The sequence below is a fragment of the Trachurus japonicus genome, chromosome 21 (assembly GCF_045865225.1).
Source record: "Trachurus japonicus isolate A0001 chromosome 21, Traja_1.0".
NCBI lineage: Eukaryota > Metazoa > Chordata > Actinopteri > Carangiformes > Carangidae > Trachurus > Trachurus japonicus.
This window is the reverse complement of record NC_140927.1, coordinates 16,480,252-16,499,374: the sequence shown is the minus strand read 5'-3', so window position 1 is coordinate 16,499,374 and position 19,123 is coordinate 16,480,252. Positions and strand designations below refer to the sequence as shown.

The window sequence follows — 19,123 nt, the reverse complement described above, 5'->3', positions numbered from 1 at the left end:
CACAATGTTTCACATTATTCACCTCGCATTCTTTTGTCACCTGTTTGTCAACTTCTTTTTTGTGAAGTCTCTTAAAACCACCAGACTATTGTTCTCGCACCAATTTACATAAATGATGTGTGAATGCAGAAGTGAGGACTCTTTCTGTTAAACATAATGTGACTGGGATCATTTCTTTTTTTATATATATATTCCTAATTTCTCACCAGTCAGCTCTCACGCGGCCCGGACACAACCGCTCTGTTATTTCTGGGGGAAAATGATGCGTTCGTGGAAACTTTGCCAAATATAAAGTCCTAGGGTTTGATATGATATAGAATAAAACATTTTCTTCTTCTCCTGACGATAACATCGTTTATTATGTTCCAATCACGTTACAGCAGATACAGAGATTTTCACAACAGCAGAGCTTACAGAGCTATGAAAAATAACCATCTGAAATGAATACATAAATAAATAAAAAAAGACCCTATAAGTCTACATTTACCAACATTTATAACTTCTTTAACCACATGTATCATGAATGTAGCAGTGATCTTCATAAACTTCTGGTAGCCTACAGCTTTGATAAAGTACAAAATACATTGTTTTTTTTTGTTTTTGTTTTTTTTACTGACAGGGAGTATTATGTCAGTATATGCTACACAAGAACATTTCATGTACAGATCCTCAATATCTCTCTTTTTTCCTTTTTTTTTTACTAACAGTTCAGGCTACTTAACAGAATGAATTATTAATCTATTTTGTGTACATCCAATTACTATCACCAACTGTCCAATATGTACATTATATTCATTTTTTTTTTTTTTTACTTAACAGTGAAAAGAAAGCGCTCAACCCAGAAAAGGACTGAGCTGTCAGTAGTGGAAGAATGTACACTTTGGCCATTAACTGAGGAGGTGGCAGTCCTTTTCTTTTCTTTTCTTTTCATAGATTAACAGATGATAGATAGATAGATAGATAGATAGATAGATAGATAGATAGATAGATAGATAGATAGATAGATAGATAGATAGATAGATAGATAGATAGATAGATAGATAGATAGATAGATAGATAGATTTCTTCGTTTTAGCTGTGAGGATAGAAACTGTAATAACCAATGTCCTTTGTGCAGTTCTTCTCACACTCTCTCGGTGCCAGCAGCTCAGATTTTAACGGGGACACTGTCTCTGGAACCGGCGTGGCAGACGGAGAGATTCTCCTCCTTTTGGCCTGTTCAAAGATACCAGAATCGCTCGAATCGATTGACTTGATCGAAGACGGCGTCTCTATCCAGCTCGACTCGGATGTCATGTCTTTGGGTTTGGGCTCCTCCGAGCCGCCGATCGGTGACCTCTCGGTCGGTATGGAGTCGCCCTCCTCGGCCAGGTAGTTGGCGCCCGCTCTGGCACCGATAGAGTTAGCGGGCCAGCAGGAAAAGACCGAGCTGGACTTGGTATTTACGCCACAGTACTGCGGCGGCGTGCGTCCTCCCCAGCCTGATGGGTCTGCGTAATAGCCAAGAGGCCGGTTGGAGCAGCCTGCAGTCGGCAGGGGAAGAGCCTTCACTCCGGCCGCTGCGTAGGACAGCAAGGTGGCCGCGTTACCGGCGAAATCAGCGGCGTCGTATGCCGAGGCAGCAAAGTCCAGTCGGTTGTTGGCAGGGGTGACAAACCATCGCTGCGGGGGGGTGGCAACAGTGGGCTCCTCGGTTTGCTGCGGGGATAGCAAGCTGTTGCCGAGTGGGACGCTGCGCTCCGTGCCAGGACCAGTCCCCACGCCAGGGTGAAAGCGAGATTTGGCATAAGTGCTGACAAATTGGTCCTGCAGGAAAGAGCTAGGCATGGCATATCTCGCACCCGGCACGATCTGTGAACGCGGAGAGTCACCCGGTGATGGAGTTAGGCGGTCAATGTCGCAGCCTGTGTAGACACTGAAAAGATGGAGAGAAAAAACAGAAACAATTCAGAAACTAAGCTTCACTGCACTGCACTGCGCGCTATAGCTGGACACACGGCGGATGTCCATTTCACCAGTTCACTTCTGTGGAGTATCACATCTAACAGAAGAAGTAAACATTTCAAACGTCTTATAGGCTACAACGAGAAAACATTTCTAATGTGAAATATGTACAAGTATATTTTGTACATGATTAAATTGGCATTAGGTTATAAATCATCAATTGCAAATAAGTGGAACTCATATGAATCAACAGATTATAACGGACCGATTTTAAATAATATTTATGATGATAGCCTATAGTCTAATTTTGATGTTTTTTGTTCGAAAATATTTAACAGACATTTCTTTTAAATATATAACATCTGTCTCTCTGTTAAAGTGAAAAATAAAATCCTATTCGTTCAGTTGCACTCATTACAAAATCACTCGAAATGAGCCACCACTAATAGGAATAAAATATTCAGTAATAATTATAGAGGTGCATTTGATCTTTTTTATCAGAAATAGTTTGATTATAAATCATAATTTGATCTAATGAAATGACAGCATCGTGTGACAAAATTGCAACTGAATAATAATAATAATACAAAAAAAAGAAGAAAAAAAAAGGAAATGAGGATAGAAGATAATCTTACGTGTCATAGTTGTCCCGAAATCCTTTGGCAAACGGGTTGTGGTCAATTTTTAGTTGCGTAATCTGTGGAGAGATGATGGATTCATTAGACAGACAAAGAGTTTATGGAGATCAGAATCTTCTATTTTCTTTATTTAGAAGGTGTGTGTGTGTGTGTGTGTGTGTGTGTGTGTGTGTGTGTGTGTGTGTGTGTGTGTGTGTGTGTGTGTGTGTGTGTGTGTGTGTGTGTGTGAGAGAGAGAGAGAGAGAGAGATCTTTCACAATCAACTCCTTGTTAGAATCCTGAGATTTTTCTGGATTTCCTTTTTTTTAATGTAAGTTTTTTTTTAATGTATAGTTGCTGTTGACAGATCAGGCTGTAAATGTTCAGTGTGGTGTCTGATATTACGCGCTCGTACATCGGTGTTCTGGTAAGCTGTCACTGCGATGAATTGCGTTTCTGTGAAGGTGAAAGTCTGGACTCTTCCTGCTTGGCTCGTGTCCTCTGTCCCATCCTCGTTTACTTCCACCACATGGAGCCTGGGCTGGTACTTGTGAAGAGACTGGAGAACCACCATCTGGAGATCCAGTTTAAAAGAAACTTCAACTCTCAAACTTTTGATAAAAGATCCAAACAAACAAGATCGAATCTCATGTAATCTTTCTTATAATTAACATAATAATAAATGAGTCAATAATGGCAAATAAAAGCCCAAATAAAAGAGAGAACTAGGCTGCATTACACAAGTTACGAATCGGATTTTTCTTTTTCTTTTTTTGCCATTGCATGTTTTCAACTGATATTAAATCAATCATGCAAAAATAATTAGTAGTGTAGTAATTGTAATTGTGATGGAACTAGTTGCTGTAATGTTGTCTTACCTGCCCCGTGTTGTTGGAGGCACCTTTATTGTTCGTGAGTTTTAGCTTTCCAAATGATATTTCCTGACGCATCCAGTGCGCACCGGTGTTTGGTGAGTCCGGGTGCATGTAAACCCTGTTTCCTATGAGAATATACAAAGAACAGGGGGAAAATGAAATAATTACATTTTTCATTAAAATTATAAATCAGATTTTTTTTTTCTAACGGAGCATTGAACAAATATCTTTATTTTTTATTTTTCGTACAATAAATGCGTATATTCAAAGAATATGATAGGCCTACCTATTACATTTGTGTCTGCTTTCCCACATGGCACCCACTTTCCTCCTTGAAATCGCCAGTGATTCGGATCCGCAAGTATTACATCCACAAATATATTGTAGTGAGCAGTTGGATCAAGGCCAGAAATGTTGAAGCTTAAAAATGGGAACATTCGTCTGTGGAAAAATAAAATAACACTGGTTTAGAAAACTTAAATAACTTTTTAAAAAAGGCAGAAGTATCTGAGTAGATTCTCCGTTTTCTTATTAGCTTGCATTGGTTTTTATTTTAAGTCCGTTATTATTTTATTTTTTTTCAGCTTAGGGGAAAAACGGGATTTCATGTGAAGAAACATCCATTTTCTACTTAAAAACTTCAACATAAAAGCTTCGTAGTGGTCTGGCCAGAAGTGGGCAAATTCTGCAGGTGTGTGACCGATGAACCTGCGTGCGTGCACTTACCGTCCCTGCTTTGTGATGATCATCTCTGTTTGGTGCCTGTGAAACTTCAGCCACAGGGCCCTGTTGCACAAATACACCTGCGCTTTCCCCGGAACCAGTCCCGCTTGCGCCGAGGAGAACTGGTAAAAAGCCCCTCCTTGGTAAGTGTGTCCATACTGTTGCGCGTAAGGGTAGCCCGCGGCCGGGTAGCCTTGAGGAGAAGTGTTGGTCAGAAGGCTGTTGTAAGCTCCATTGGTTATGACCGGGTGATGGGCCATATAGCGGCTGGGACTTCCAATAGAAAAAGCTGGATGCGCTGGTCCATGCTGGCTCGGGTAAGGGAACATGGCACTGGGAGCTGCTGAGACTGGCTGCGGCTGGGTAGATGGAGAAAAGATGCACCTTTCTCCTGCAGATCCATCGAAATTATGACGGATGTCAGAGACTCCGTGAAGATCAGGAGAGAGTTTGCCCCTCTGGACGTCCCCTGATGCGTCCTTGGAGTCGGGAAAATTGTCTGCCTCTGACTGATTCGTCATCTCCCTAGAGTTTTTTTTCAGAGGTGAACTTCTCTCCAGGTTGTCACTCGCAGATATAATAGGATGGTCCTGTAACGAAAGCTCTGTTCCATCGGAGCTCGAAAAGCCACTGCCCACATTCATAAATTTCTTGGAGAGATCACTCGCTGGCGAGATGCAATTCTCGACCTGCATAGCTCAATAGAAAGCCACTATTAGCACAACCTATATCACAAGCGTTTGCGCACGCCTTTCCTAATGTAACACTATGAAAACGCCTTGCGATGACTTGAGGAACCAAAGGCAGCAAATTAGCCAATTGACACTATCCTGCAATCAGGAAGGATTTTCTCTCCATCACTCTCCCTTCTTTGCTAATGAAACAAGTACTGCCATTGGTTAACTCAAGGCTGTAATTTAATTAGACAGCTCTTAATTAGGACAATATGAGGATGGCTGGGCGTCAAGTGATTTGTTTGTAACATGACATGGGCCTATATTTGATTAAAACATATGGATATATAGGCTAGATGCAACATAAGAGTTAAAATAAATAAGGAAATAAAAAAAAAAAGTGTAACGGTTCTAAATATTGTTTTCTCCTGTCAGCCCTAACGTCAGCTGCGTTATTTACCAATTTATCCGCGTTATTTACCTATTTATGCGCTATGAGTGCCAAAGTATGTCTGCCCAAGAAACCAAGATATATTATTAACACACCAAAAATGACAGTCCTTGACAGGCAGTGCATCTGATGCCTTAAAATGTTTGTGATATAGCGTGAAATCATGGCGTCCCACTGAAGATGTGTTTATGAGTCCCAGTGCTGGTAAATATTTTATGCACTAAAGTTATGAACCATGTGCACTGATAACGGGACTGCTGTGGACAGTACAGCTCACAGAGAGTAAAGGACAACCTTAAAAATATGTGGGGTTTTAAAAAAAAAATTTTAAAAATATTTTTTATTTTAATTTAGTGATGATTAATAGTTGTGAGACCTATTGAAACTCATCAAGTCTGATTTTGTGAAGAAATGATGCAGCTGTCAAATGACTGACAGTTAAGCTTATTGCTTGTAGCTGGGTTTAAAGGAGAGAATCGCATGTGAAACCACAGAACTTCTCCATCATTGAATCCATGATCTCATCTCAAGTCACGAAACTTCATCAGGTTGATAATGATTTCCAAATTTGACATAAAGTATCAGAAGATGCTGCGTGTTTAGTGTCTCCGGTGCAGACAGAGTGGCTGCAGTCAATACAAACACCTTCCGGCTTAACAAGGTTATTACCAAGTTAACACATACTGCTGTTCAGGGGGAACAGTTAGATGTACAGTTGGTTCTCTGATTGTAAGACCTCTTTTGTTGAAATTGTGCTGATGGCTCACCTGAACAATAATGTAATGTAACATTTGTAATAGAGCGAGAGAGGTGTTGATCAACTCTGGGGTCTGTTTTTAAGATGTGTGGAGATGTATTCAGTTGTAGTGTAGGCTATTAAATAATATCTGTCCCACTCATTTAGGTAAATGAGGGCAGGCAAAATATCAGAATCAGAAACACCATTTTTTTCTAAATATAAGGCTGGCTAGTGCAACATACAACTCCAAGAACAGATCATTTCCACTTCACTGAATAAGTTTTGGTTTAGTTATGCCAGAGCCGGAGGGTGATTAACCAGCAAGTGTGCGTATAGAACAGTCTGTACCAGACAAGGTTAAGACAAAACCGATCAAGGCCTGTTTCACTGGTGGGAACATCCACGAGTTTGTATCTCTAATGAACAGCCACGAATCTCCGCAGCTAACAAGAGAGGTCATTACAGTAGGGCTATAGGGTCCAGCAATCTATTCCTGTGAAACATACAAGCACAGGCTTGTCTGTGCCCAAGCAAAAGAGGTCACTCTCTGCTCTCCTCATTACAGGATTATGGTTCACTTCCAACACTAATCTTTAATAAGCAAAAACGAGCTCCCCACCCCCACTTCCCCTGAACAAACCAATTGTTGAATCACCCATGCAGCAACTCGGTGTGTTTCCCCAGGTGCTCTGGTGCTGCTTTATGAGACTCTGTCCTCTCCTTTTTTTTTTCATTGGCTCAGTCAGCTGGTGGACATGACCAAAGCTGATATGTTATGCCAGCCTTGTCCCCTGGGGAGATAGTGTAGTACAGGTTAGGATCTCTGCCCCCTGCCTGGCACACAACCTCCACTGACCAGCTGACTTTAATCCACAGCCTCTCTGTGTTATTTCTCCTTTTTTCCTCCTTTTTTCTCCTTTTTTTCTTTACATCTTAGTAAATGCATACTGTATATGTCTGCAGTTTGTCACTGCAGCTATAGTAGTTTTTAATAACAAAAAAAAACCTATTGGAAAAAACACTTCCTTCAATAATTTTGAAAAATCCATATAATATACTGTATAATTATACAACTGTGTGTTTTTCTGACCTTAACAATGTTCAGTTGAGCATAAAACAAGGTGCTTTTTTTTTCCTTTCTTTTTTTTTTTTGAAAGCACGTTGTATCACCATTTTTTATTGTTGTGCCAAAGGAATCTGCTCGCCACCTGGGTCTAATCTAATCAATGTGAATGACAAGGAGAGAAAAAGCCTGAAAGTGAGCACCAGCTTAGGGACTTTACCTAATGCCCAGTACTGTCACTTCAATGATATGATCACAGCACACAAAATGACAACAAAATTATAGCCAGCAAGGATATGGGGACATAGTGTGCTACTCCAGTCAGGTGAAATTGCTTTTTCCGACTATGAAATGGCTTGTCTCTTGTCGGATGGGTAAACATTTCCTTGTCAGGCCAGTAATAAGGAATGAGGCACACTGGGCTGAACTAAGAGGATAGAGCCAAGGTTATTTGGGATTCATGACAGGTAGTGGCTTATATTACAGCGGCACTAAAAATTTCATGGGAATGCATTTAAGATGGCCTTTAAGTTATTTATATGTTGTTTGCCAGACGTCACATTGCAATTTCCATCAATAAATCAAAGTGAAGTATTTCTTCCTATCTTCTGCCTCTCTTTGATTTGGAAAAAAACAAAAAGACAAAAACCAAACCTGTATTTACCTTAAGTCTTTAATTGCCCAGTGCAACTAATCTGGGCAAGTGTGGTGGTGCTTTGTGTTATGCTAACATAACTATTGCCCCCTGTGGTTTCCTGCCATCAGTGATCTGCTCTGTCAGAGGGAATCAGGGTGCTCTCTGACAGAAAAGACAGCTGGAGGCCTGCTAAGGGGCGGAGTGGACAGTTGTGGCTTTTAAACCCTTATTAGCCGTCCTCCCTGGACACACCAAGACACGCGTCCTCGCAGAAGTGCACTCCTACACCTGCTCATTATTGATGGCCTTTAAGGGTCGCCCAGCCTTAGCAGACCCAGCCGCGATTTCCTCACCACAAAGCTCACGGCAAATTAACCTCAAGACAGGTGATTATGATGTTCAGTGGAAATACAGGTGACATGGCACCCTGTGATTGAGGATTCAGGATTAATTTATTAAGAACTGCACAACAAGTCGGCAGAATCTGCTTTCGGCACAGCATAGCAGCACATTGGCAGAGACAGACATTACATCAAACCTGAGCCTGCACACTGAAGCGACCGTTTGCCCAAAACAAATATCTATACGTGTGTTTCTTTACCTGGAGCAGAATTAAAATAAAATTTTGATTCAAAGTCTCCAATTCAAGACAGGTTGTAGCACCTAGTTTATTTTCTCCCTCTTCCTCCTATAGTACTGCACCTACCTAGTTAAATACATCACACCTATTTGACAACTATTTCATTTAATGAACAAATTTACACTGTTTTACCATACAGTGTAGCCTTTAGCTTATAGAATAAACAACAATTTCTGTTAATTGCATTATTTGAATTTATTTTTCTTTTGATACTATTTGTCTGACGGAGCATTTATTCACAGTTATTGTTTTGTCTCATATCATAGATTTTGTATTGTTCAAATACAATTTGTTGCAGGGTCATAACCACGGTCCTACGTGACACACCATTAATGTGCCATTTCCCATTCAATACAGTTATTTAACACTTTAAATTAAGCAACACACATATTGTAAGTTATTTTTACCTTCGGTCTTTCTGCCGCTGCCAGTTGTTTCTATATCACAGGACAATGACAGCACGATAATTAACACACTCCTATGGAAATAATGCTATAAGTCTATGGGAGAATGAGCCATGAGCTATCCACACGGCTCAACTGAGCGCTCCCACTAGAAAAATGTGAATACAGATGGTGGTATGTAAAATTCATGCATAATTATAGATGTGCGAATTTTGTCTCATACCAATTCTGCAGCAAACTTAACACCTGTAAAATGTAGTAATCCTTTGGGTACTACAGTCCCTGAGAGTGTATTATTTGTCTTAACAAACGGTGAGGATATAATGTCAGGGCTTGCAAAGTTAGTGGAGAGGCTAATGTCCCAACGAAAACTTCTTTTATCACCTGCTTCTGAACTGTTATCAACTGTTTGGTTTGTTGGTAGTCTCTTTAATTTTTAAAGAGCCTGTGTGACCCAGCGAGTGCAGTTGGGGTTTGTGACCATTTTGTTATTTCTGCTGCCATGCACTGTCAGACGTCTGCAAGTGAATAACATGGCCACTGTCCCCAGTAAGCCCATGGCATAAAAAATTCACACTAACTCCACTTTTTAAGCCATTTCTGATGAAAAGCACACAGAAATGAAACTGACTTATGCCAAATGAATATCATTGGATCGCTGTGATTGTGAGGCTGATGTTTGTAACTTTGAAATTATTTATAAAACATCAGTTCCATTTTAAGAGTGGCCGTGCCATGAAGTGTGCACTTACTCCTTTGAGAATCCTCTGAGGTTTTTCCTGAGCACTATCAGCTTAAACCTGAACAATAGAAAACAGAAGGCTCCAGTCCAGTAGCTCAAGCTTTGCCTTTTTTGATGCGAGTCTACGTTGCTTAGACAGGATGAAAATAAGCACTAATTACCCAGTCACAGCTGTGTCTGCATTGTTTAATCGATAGCTAGGTTGACATGATGATGAATATTTAATCCAAAAACAACAACTCCCTGTTACCTGAGTAATCAGCATTCAAAATTTTGGACCCTAATATCTTGAATTGTTATTATAACAACAATAAACGGATTATTCACCTGCCAAAGTAATACTTGAAATAAAGCATATATGCTGCACAGATCCTTTGAAAGACAACAAAATTCTCTGTTTGAAAAGAAAATATTTTGGGGAGAATAGGAGCAAACAGGCGACTGTCGTGTTACAAGAATAATCTTCATTAAAATCACAGGCAACAACACCAGGCCAACACACAGCTCATTGGGAATGCAGTGTGAAAAGAGAGGCCCACAGATTATCACTCTACGTAACTCATGTTTAATTTATCCAGGAGCAATATTGTCAAGAGCCCTACCCGTCCAAAGAACTAGACGCTGATAAAAGCTGGAATAAGACTTAGGGAAGCCCAAAAATAACACAGGCTTCAAGTAAAATGTTGCAAAATGGAGAGAGCACAGTCGAGAGCGAAAGCATTAGAGACATCCACCGACATGTTTAGCGCAGCTTCACAGCAGTGTAATATAACTGCTTTAGGATTGTTAATATTTCAAAGGATGACTTCTAAATGGATTTGACAATAAAGTGTGCACAAAACAACTAGACATGATACGCCACACTTAACCTTTTGCTCCGACTTCGACTAAAACCTGCACCTTCGCAGCAGATTGTAGCTTAACTGTATAGTGCTTAAATTTCAGCAAAAACAACTAGAAAAACAAAACAGCCTTACATTCAACTATATAAGACGTAAGCCTAAACCAATTTCTGTGTGCTCTATGGTGTGGTGTTTTTTTTTTTTTCTACTCCTCCTCCTCCTCCCCATGGCTGAGTGAAATGGAATTGCCTCTCACATTCAAAGACAGCTCTAGGAAGGTGATAATAGAGCTACTCCCTGCTGTCTGCAGGCAGGAAATAGGAAAGTGGCATATGGGGCCAGGAACCAAATAGAGAGGAAATGTGACCAGGCAAGGGAAGGAACCAAAGGAAAGGTTAATGATCAGCTCTGAATTCTACAGGGAAGAGAACCATGTTCCAAGTTGAGAGGAAAAATAAATGTGACATGATTTATGTCTCCACTACTCACATCTAGGATGTCACAAACAAACACCAGTTTATTTTTCTTAAAAAACTTTTGCCAATGGTAAGGCTGATAAAGAAATAAATTCAGAGATAGAAGCAGGGGAATTTTTTTTTTCTGGAATATTTCATCCATACAGCTGCACAGGTGCTAGAGGATGCTGTAGGTTTCAGAAATGGCATAGAGAGAGAGAGAGAAAGAAAAAAAAATTCCACAGTGTCATAATTTCACACTGGTTAGAAAGATGAGAAAGATAGACAGTACCGTATAATCAAGAAAGAATCCATCTTCACAGCCTCACCAGTATGCTCCAACAAGTGTGAACTACACTGCCTGGTGTCCTCCCGGCCTGCAGCCATCCCAGAGAGCCTTGAGGAACTGGTCCACTCCTTAAACGACCAGGAAACTACATCGCTACACTGGGACTAAATTAAACATTGGACACCCTGCATTGATTCAAGTATGAGGGGGAAAGGGGGGGGGGAGGTGGTGGTATGTGAAGAAAAAGATAAATCATAGAGCAACTAAAAACGTTTGCAGTGAAAACATGAAAATTAGTGCTGTGAGTGAAATACGGTGAGGTTTGTTATCATTAGGGGCGATGTAGGCTACATTAGCAGGGAGTGAATGTGCTTTCAAATTTTCACCCTGTTACCACACCTTGGTTGAAAAGAGTTTGTGACCTTTCACCACGAGGCTGGATTCTCACCCTTTAACTATCAGTTACATCTGCTGTAAAGAAGGAATCAATTTTGAAGCAATTTGCACTTGGCTCGTGCCGCCACTGAGCGTCTGATAACATTCATTGTAAGTTGTCTTTTTAATTATCCGAAGGAGTGGGTGACACCAAGGAAGGAGCACGATGAAAAGTGACTGGAACATTAGACTTTAAGAATCAAGTGTCAACATGCGTAATGTGGAGATGAGTAGTATTTTACAAATACACGAGCCCCCAGACACACAATCGCATCTTACATCAAAATTACAGCGACATGTATAATCATGAGATACCAGCATATCAGACTGCACACAATCTAAACGCGTGATTAAAATGTCTTGCTGGTAGACATTGTTGTAGCAACAGCTGGACATTAGAGACAAAGCAACATCACACAGGCCGGCTTTTCCCAGATCTGACAGCTAGATCATTTGAAGCTGACAAGATAACACTTAAATGCAAAGGTGACATGACAGTGTCTTCAGAGCCAGATGGATCAATACTCGGCTTGGCTCGTCAGGATATGAGCAGTGGTTCTGCAGCCATGTTTTTTTTTTTTTTACACTGCCGTTTTGAAAATAGGCTATCACTGTCTCGCACAATGTCTGGTACGTTATCAATGAGCAGATTTCCTTTCTTATGTTGTAACTGAAATATTGATTCACTGAATTTAACAAAACAGCCTTGGATTCCAGAGGAGACCTCAAACCTTTTACCTATTTTTTTTTTAATATAGTATAGTCTTCAAAGCACTACGACAAATCTTGGGCTTTTGAAATACAACACAAGGTGTCGTGAGAGTTAGCAACTGGAATGGCCACAAGACGTGGAAATGTCTAGGTGACTATTAAAAAGCTCTGCGCAGGGACGTTTGATACATTTCCAAACCAACTGGTGGCCATAATTTACGAGAATAAAATGATCAACGATCCTTCAACTCGTAGTCACAGTCAAAAGGTGCTCGAAGAAGCCAACTTTTCCAAACCGTCCCCCAGTGAGACAGCCAAGAAGTCCCGTAGATCAGTTAGAGAAACTCGGCAAGTTGCCTTGGTGACCATCCAGGCTGCACCGACTGGCACTATCTCTACTCCCCCACCCCCCCCACCCCTCTTTTTCTCCCATCCACATCTATACACTTAAATAAAAAATCAAATCTATCTTTCAAATATTCAACAGTCCCTTTTCCCTGGGAGAGGTAAAGGAGCATTGTTGAATAATGCAACCAGACAGGGATCTCCCAGAGATAGTCTCTACAGGCATCACTGAGTAGGTCTGATCCCACTTGAGTAGCATCTATCATAGTGACATCATCATTCACACAAGGAGATATGATAAGACAGTAGTACACTACTCTACTACTTGAGCCAACTCTAAAGCAGGCAGTGGTGTTACTCATTTAAACCAATCTACTGGCCATCTGTTGATGCTAAATTCATGGTCTGACTGCCATTTCTAAATCAAACACCATCAGTGAGCCTTTATTGCTTTCTGCTGAACGAGAACATGTTTTTGATAGGGGGAAGAAAAAAAAAAGATTGGTAGCTCGCGAGACACGCGCATATTCTCTTTTACCTTGTGGTTCTGGTGGGTGTGTAAATGTAAAAACCACAGGGACAAGCAGCTAAGGAAGAAGAAAACAACATCTACATGCGGTAGCAGCAGGTCTCTACCCTGCAGATTAGGGCATTGGGAGCACTTTGCAGGTTGTTGTCACAGGTATGACGGCGGAGAATCGCGCTTGCTATCCCCAGGTTACACAAGGTGTGAACAAAATGTGCAGCCAATTTGTTTTGTGCTGAATTAGAAGAGGAAAAAACATAACAGGAATATGTTTTGGTTTATCTATATCTGCCTCCCGTTTGTTTTGAGATGCCTGTTTACTATGTGTTATTCAAGGTTTTTTTTTTCTGTTGTTGTTGTTTTGTTTTTTTGTCAGTTTTTCAGTAGCTTGGAGGTACATCTGAATACGTATGTTCTGGTTCAAATGGTTATTTTAACCGGACTGCGAGTGACATCAAATCAACAACTGAACACCAGACACAGCATCAGAAAAAAAAACAAAAAAAAAACCCAATCCAATCCAACAAGCTCAATCAAACCACAAGGACAAAGACAGAGTGTGAGCATTGGCACAGGAATTACTGATCTTGGGGGAATTGGCAAGACCAACGGCAAGCAAGTGTATTACATATGGCGTGCCATTTTCACAGCTTCCACAAAGAGAACACAAAAAGTGTTATATCTCACTATCTAAGACTAATAAACAACAACCCAGATATGCTGAATCCGTCTGATGCTGCAACAAAGACTTGAGGTAAATGGAGCTTGTGGAAGTCTTTGCAGCTCGTATCGGCTACAGCGAGATGATGAGCCGTGTAGCCTGAGCTAAGCAAATACAGTAAATGAAGCCGTCCTCCCACTAATTCTATGAGGTGTCAGTCAGGAAACTGGTCCGCCAGGATGACTTTCAGCTCTAATCAAGCCAGATGGTTTCTTAACACTGAATAAATGAATTGATTTGAATGTAGCGTCTCTGCTGCACATGACACAGAGGTGGTCAGCATGAGAATAAGAGAGCCACGATCTGCTAACCTCGGGGAAGTACACCGTGAATCCCTTCAGTCCTGCGAACATGAATATGACGGAACATATTTGCGGTGTTTGTATCTGTTATGTTGACAAAGTGTTAAGACAAGGCCTTTCGTCGTCACAATTGTACACAAGCTCACGCCTCAAGTGTTATCTTCAGTGTCCCTAACCCACTACACTTTATTACTATCATTAGATGGATCACTGCACTTTCCCTGTGGTGTGAACTGCTATCAATTATGCAGTCATCTTTCAATTATTGTATATTGTTTAAGTGCCTGCTAATGAATTGTGAAACTACAGTGTTATGGTGTGATTGTACTGGGCAATAACTAGCTACTGTACTCTTAAGCACATTTTTCAATTAGATCTTGGTGGCGATTTTTCAGTCATTAAGCACATTTGGTGTAAGGATGTCCACCTTACACTTAGCCAAAGGTGTTTCTGCAGTTGCTGTTAGCCAGCAGCCCCAATGCAAAACCACTGCTGAATGTAAGAGGACTCCAAAGACGACACTAGAGTACCCACTGTGATTTTCACTGGGGATTTTGATATTCACACCTGTACTAGGTGTTGTTTGGGAGTCTGATAAGCACGTGTGAAACCAGAGGGGCGACTAGAACGGGGGCCTTATTTGAAGGGAGAGATCTTTTCTGATATATCTATCAAAGACAGCACTGTTGTTTTGTATTTTCTTGTATAACAATAAAAAGGGACAAAGCTAATCAAGCACTGTGTATCTTAGATACCAGCCATGTGTCTAATTGAAGCTGCACATGGCCATATGGCCGTGTGCAAAAAATAGAAAGTCCAATAACTACATAAGGATTCAAGCTGCACGTGGAAGAGTGAAATATTTCCAACATCATTGCCAGCGTGGTAGTCAGTCACTACACAGCTTTTGAACTGAGGATTCATCTCAAAGCTATTGCAAAAATTCAGACAAAATTTTACTATGACAAAATGTACAAATGTACAAAATGTGTATAAGGCAAAATAATTTTCAGCGTATGAAGAAATCACAGACCTTATCATTACAGGATCAGAGGCTGAAAAACAAAGTGCATGAGAGTTGCTCCTCCTCTCTCTAGATCGGTGATGTTCAGAGGCAGCCTGTTATTGGAGGTGTTAATTGGCAAATTCAGTACAAGTCAAGAGTATGTTCCCTGTCGTCCTCGCCCAGCGAGGCTAGGTCATTAAACCGAGAATGGATTCTTTCATGCTGCCTTAACCCTTGAATTGCAAGTTACCCTTCCACAAACATCCCCATGCTCAATCCCACCCCCGTGTGTCAAGAAGAAAAGCAACCTACTCTAATTTAACAGTGACAATAAAATAACAGGAGGATGACATCTTGGGAGCCAGACTTTCAGTCATAGTTATTTCAAATTGGCAGCCAAATGTCTTCAAAAAGTTCAGAAGTTTATGCATGTCCAACGCTCCTACTCTCCCCTGGTAATCATATACAAGTCGTCTTTGCTATAGTGGATGAACAATGGGAATTTTAGAACAATGGCATCAGCAAACTCCACTGATCAGCGCCTTTGTGTTCTGTGTATTGAACAAGGCTCTCATCCGCCTGAAACGTGAGCCTCCTTTGGGGTTCTGGGTGCGATCTCACCACTGCCTCTGTCATCACTTGCTGTGACTGCCAAATCTCTGCTCCAGAAATCAGGGCTCTCAGACCAGCACTGAAACAAACACAATGGAGAAGGGGGCTGTTCAGAGACTTTGCACAGGCAGCGACGGCTTCAACACATTTAATCGAACACAAAGTCGGCTCCTACACTCCTGCACAGAGAGCACGAGGATCCCAACGCATGGCAAGACAACTGTGAGGTGATACTCTCAGCTCACAACGCCATGAGAGTTGGCAGTCTCTCATGCCAACGGTGACCAGTGCACAGACAGTTGAATATGCTTCTCTCCTAAGTTGTTAATTATCTAAATGACATTGATGTGAAGAGGGCATTCTAGCCAGGTGACCTTCATCCACTTGCTATCTCTCTGTTTTGTTTCAGTTTGATTAAACCCCCAAGCATCTCTTTCCCCCCGCCCCCCACTTGTGTTATATCTTCTTGGCAATGGCATGATCTGATAAAACATTGTTAGAATATTTAGAAATAAAATATTTAGGAGAGTAATTGTTAAAAAATAATTACTTAGCGGAATGTAGGCTCATCTCATCTGTCCATTAGCTACTGCAATTATAATCTAATTACTGGCTAATAAAGAAAAAAAAAAGGTGTGTGTGTTGTCATGGAGTTGAGATATTGAAAATATTATTTATACTGGAAGCATCAATTGCTCACATCAGTCAACACCAGAAACTAAACATACGCAGATGTGATGCTGATAGAAATACAAAAACAGACTGTTGTGTATATATTAAAAAAAACACCAGTATGTGTGCTGAATGAAACAGGAGGAAAGTGTAAATACTACTAAATAGGTGAATTATATTTTCTTGTAATTTTTGACTGAATTAAGTTCAAATGTGTTTGCTATGCAGTTGGGGGAAATTTTCCCTTGTTTTAAAAACCACACATGTCTGAAAAATTAAAGATGCATCTTCATCAATAGTGTAAATTGTTGTCCAGTTTGGTTTTAATAATGTTTCAGTGTTGCACTTTGAGTTTTGATCTCAGGGCCACACTTTTGCACACAATTCAATAATCGATTGTTCTTTTAATGTAATAGCGCTTTTTGTTAATCATCTGTTTTAAACTGTAGGCTAAATTATGAAAACATGTTACCACTTCAGTGGAAATTTGGGAGGTCTCGCTCAAAAACAGAAACAGCTGCATTCTACATCTCCAGGAATGATTGTTGTACAGCGTCTAAAAAAAGAAAGAAAGAAAGAAAAAACTTAACATAGTGTAATTTTTTTTTTTTACATTTTGGCATTTTTAATTGTTCACTAAATCAATTTTAGCTCCCTTTATTACATGTCCACTGCTTAATTATTCTAACTTCAATATGCATTTGTAGACAACAGGTGTATTCTGAAGATTTTTGGTATTGGGAGGTATTTATAGTACTGTCTAATGTCTTAAAACATACTCACTTTATTTTATGTTTAGGATTCAAACTTTTCATCAGATTAACACATGTATATTCTTCTTTACACCATACAGTGACCTATTGTTCCACTCAGTCTACTTAGAGACACTCCAGCACAATCAACCAATCTTACAACTACGAGCTGATGATGAGTGCGAGCCACAGGGATCAGTCTGTACATAGGATAACCTACAAGCTCAAATAAGCAGTGGTAGCATGCCAACAGCTATACTATGCGTCAGTTCCCTCTCTCTCTCTCTCTCTTCCCTACTTGGAAATGACTGTGGTCCCCTGAAGCCAGTGACTTCCCGTCTCCCCGAACTCTCTGCAGCACGGACTGGCGGTGCAGAAGCACTGCTGATTAGCATGCAGTAATGATGGTGAGCTGGGCTCCATTGTTCTAACACCTCCCCTCTCCTCCGCACCAATCTGTCACCATTCAGTGGGCTAGAGCTGCCTCAAATGCTTCCCTCCACAAATGAGATGGATAATTAGTTGCCCCTCACGAATGCTGCACTCTTCTCACCCCTGATTGCTTTCACCTTCTTGCTCCTGGCAATTTTGACACCTTGTAATCAGCCTTCTACTTCTCCGTCTCAATCCATATCCCTCTCCTTTTTTTTTGTACTCTTTTTTTTTTTATAGCTCTTAAATCTATTTCAAATTATCTATTTCTTCTGCCTCTGGTAGCAAATGTCCCAAGGAGAAAGATGGCACATATATCTGATATTTTACTGGAGACGACTGCAATAACAAAGCCTCAGAGCTTAAGTCTCAAACAGTTAACATTACTGTACACACAAGTGAGTAAATACACAGTGTACGGAAATACACACACTAAAAAAAAAAAAAAAAAAATCCTAGCTGTCAGTACGAGTTTCCTCTTCCAAATAACAATGAATGACAACATAATTATGAGCAAGCAGCTGTTCATGATCCCAGAGAGAAAAGCTTGCAGGCTGCACAATGTTCAACTCTTCACAGATTAACCAGAGAGCATCATTAGGGATATGTATTTGCCAAAAAATCAGAATAAATTCTCCCCTCGGTGTCCATGATGTGATGTGAAATGTAAAATTATGAGGTTTACATCTCTTTAAAATATACATGTATTATGTGCGGCGCATTACATTACATTAAATAGATATGTAATATCCAGCTTCTATTTTAATCTAATGAGTGACTCATTAGTTTGGAATACTTATTAGCATTATAACATACCTTTTTTTTTTTTTTTTTACATGCTTCTGATCTATTTTTGAAATGCTCAACGGCAAACATCAGTTAAGGCTGAAATGAGAAATCAATCAAATCAGTCTATTGAGGAGTATTTGATTATTGGAGGTGAGTTATAATGCCTTAACACTTGTAAAGAGAAAAAAAAGGTTGTTTACAGACTTCACACCAGCTCATCTACCCAGCACAAGTGTTACCAGCCCATAGCTGAAGGGCTGCAAGGTCCTCTCTGCACAACTAAGTGTTCCAACACTCACAGCATCTCCCGTTCCTTTAAACATCATCACACCGCTTGGTGAAAATCACTGCAATTGTTTGCAAAGGTGTGAATAAATACTGCAGGAATCACCAGTCGATGCTGCTGTTTAGAAGAGACTCAGGTTTAGTCGAGTGATAGGTGCGCATACTGTAAAAGATGCACTTTAACACGATGAGCAGACAGTGACTGACACATCATCTGTTCCATTTCCAAATTGTGAATATTTCACCGTTCAGCACTTCTTGCATTTTGTGAAACTGTTAAATATTTTTTGTAATTAGTAAAAATGTGTTCAATTAGGTAAAGATTGTCTTATCTCAAGATAATGTATGACATACTTTAGTAAGTAAAATCTTCACATCCTGTTCCAAAAATATGATTATTTACATTGATAAATTATAATGTTGCATTAGGTAAAACCATT

At 40.3% G+C, this 19,123-nt stretch overlaps 1 protein-coding gene across 1 annotated transcript; it reads right to left on the bottom strand.

Moving 5' to 3' along the window:
- Positions 1-699: 699 nt before the first annotated feature.
- On the bottom strand, positions 700-4,986 carry tbr1b (T-box brain transcription factor 1b). Its single transcript, XM_085766206.1, has 6 exons — positions 4,163-4,986; positions 3,723-3,877; positions 3,440-3,561; positions 2,977-3,135; positions 2,580-2,641; positions 700-1,915 (listed from the first exon to the last, which is right to left on the bottom strand). Exons 1-6 carry the CDS (start codon positions 4,852-4,854, stop codon positions 1,072-1,074), a joined length of 2,034 nt encoding a protein of 677 aa, XP_085622332.1. The 5' UTR covers positions 4,855-4,986; the 3' UTR covers positions 700-1,071.
- Between the last annotated feature and the right edge of the window lie 14,137 nt (positions 4,987-19,123).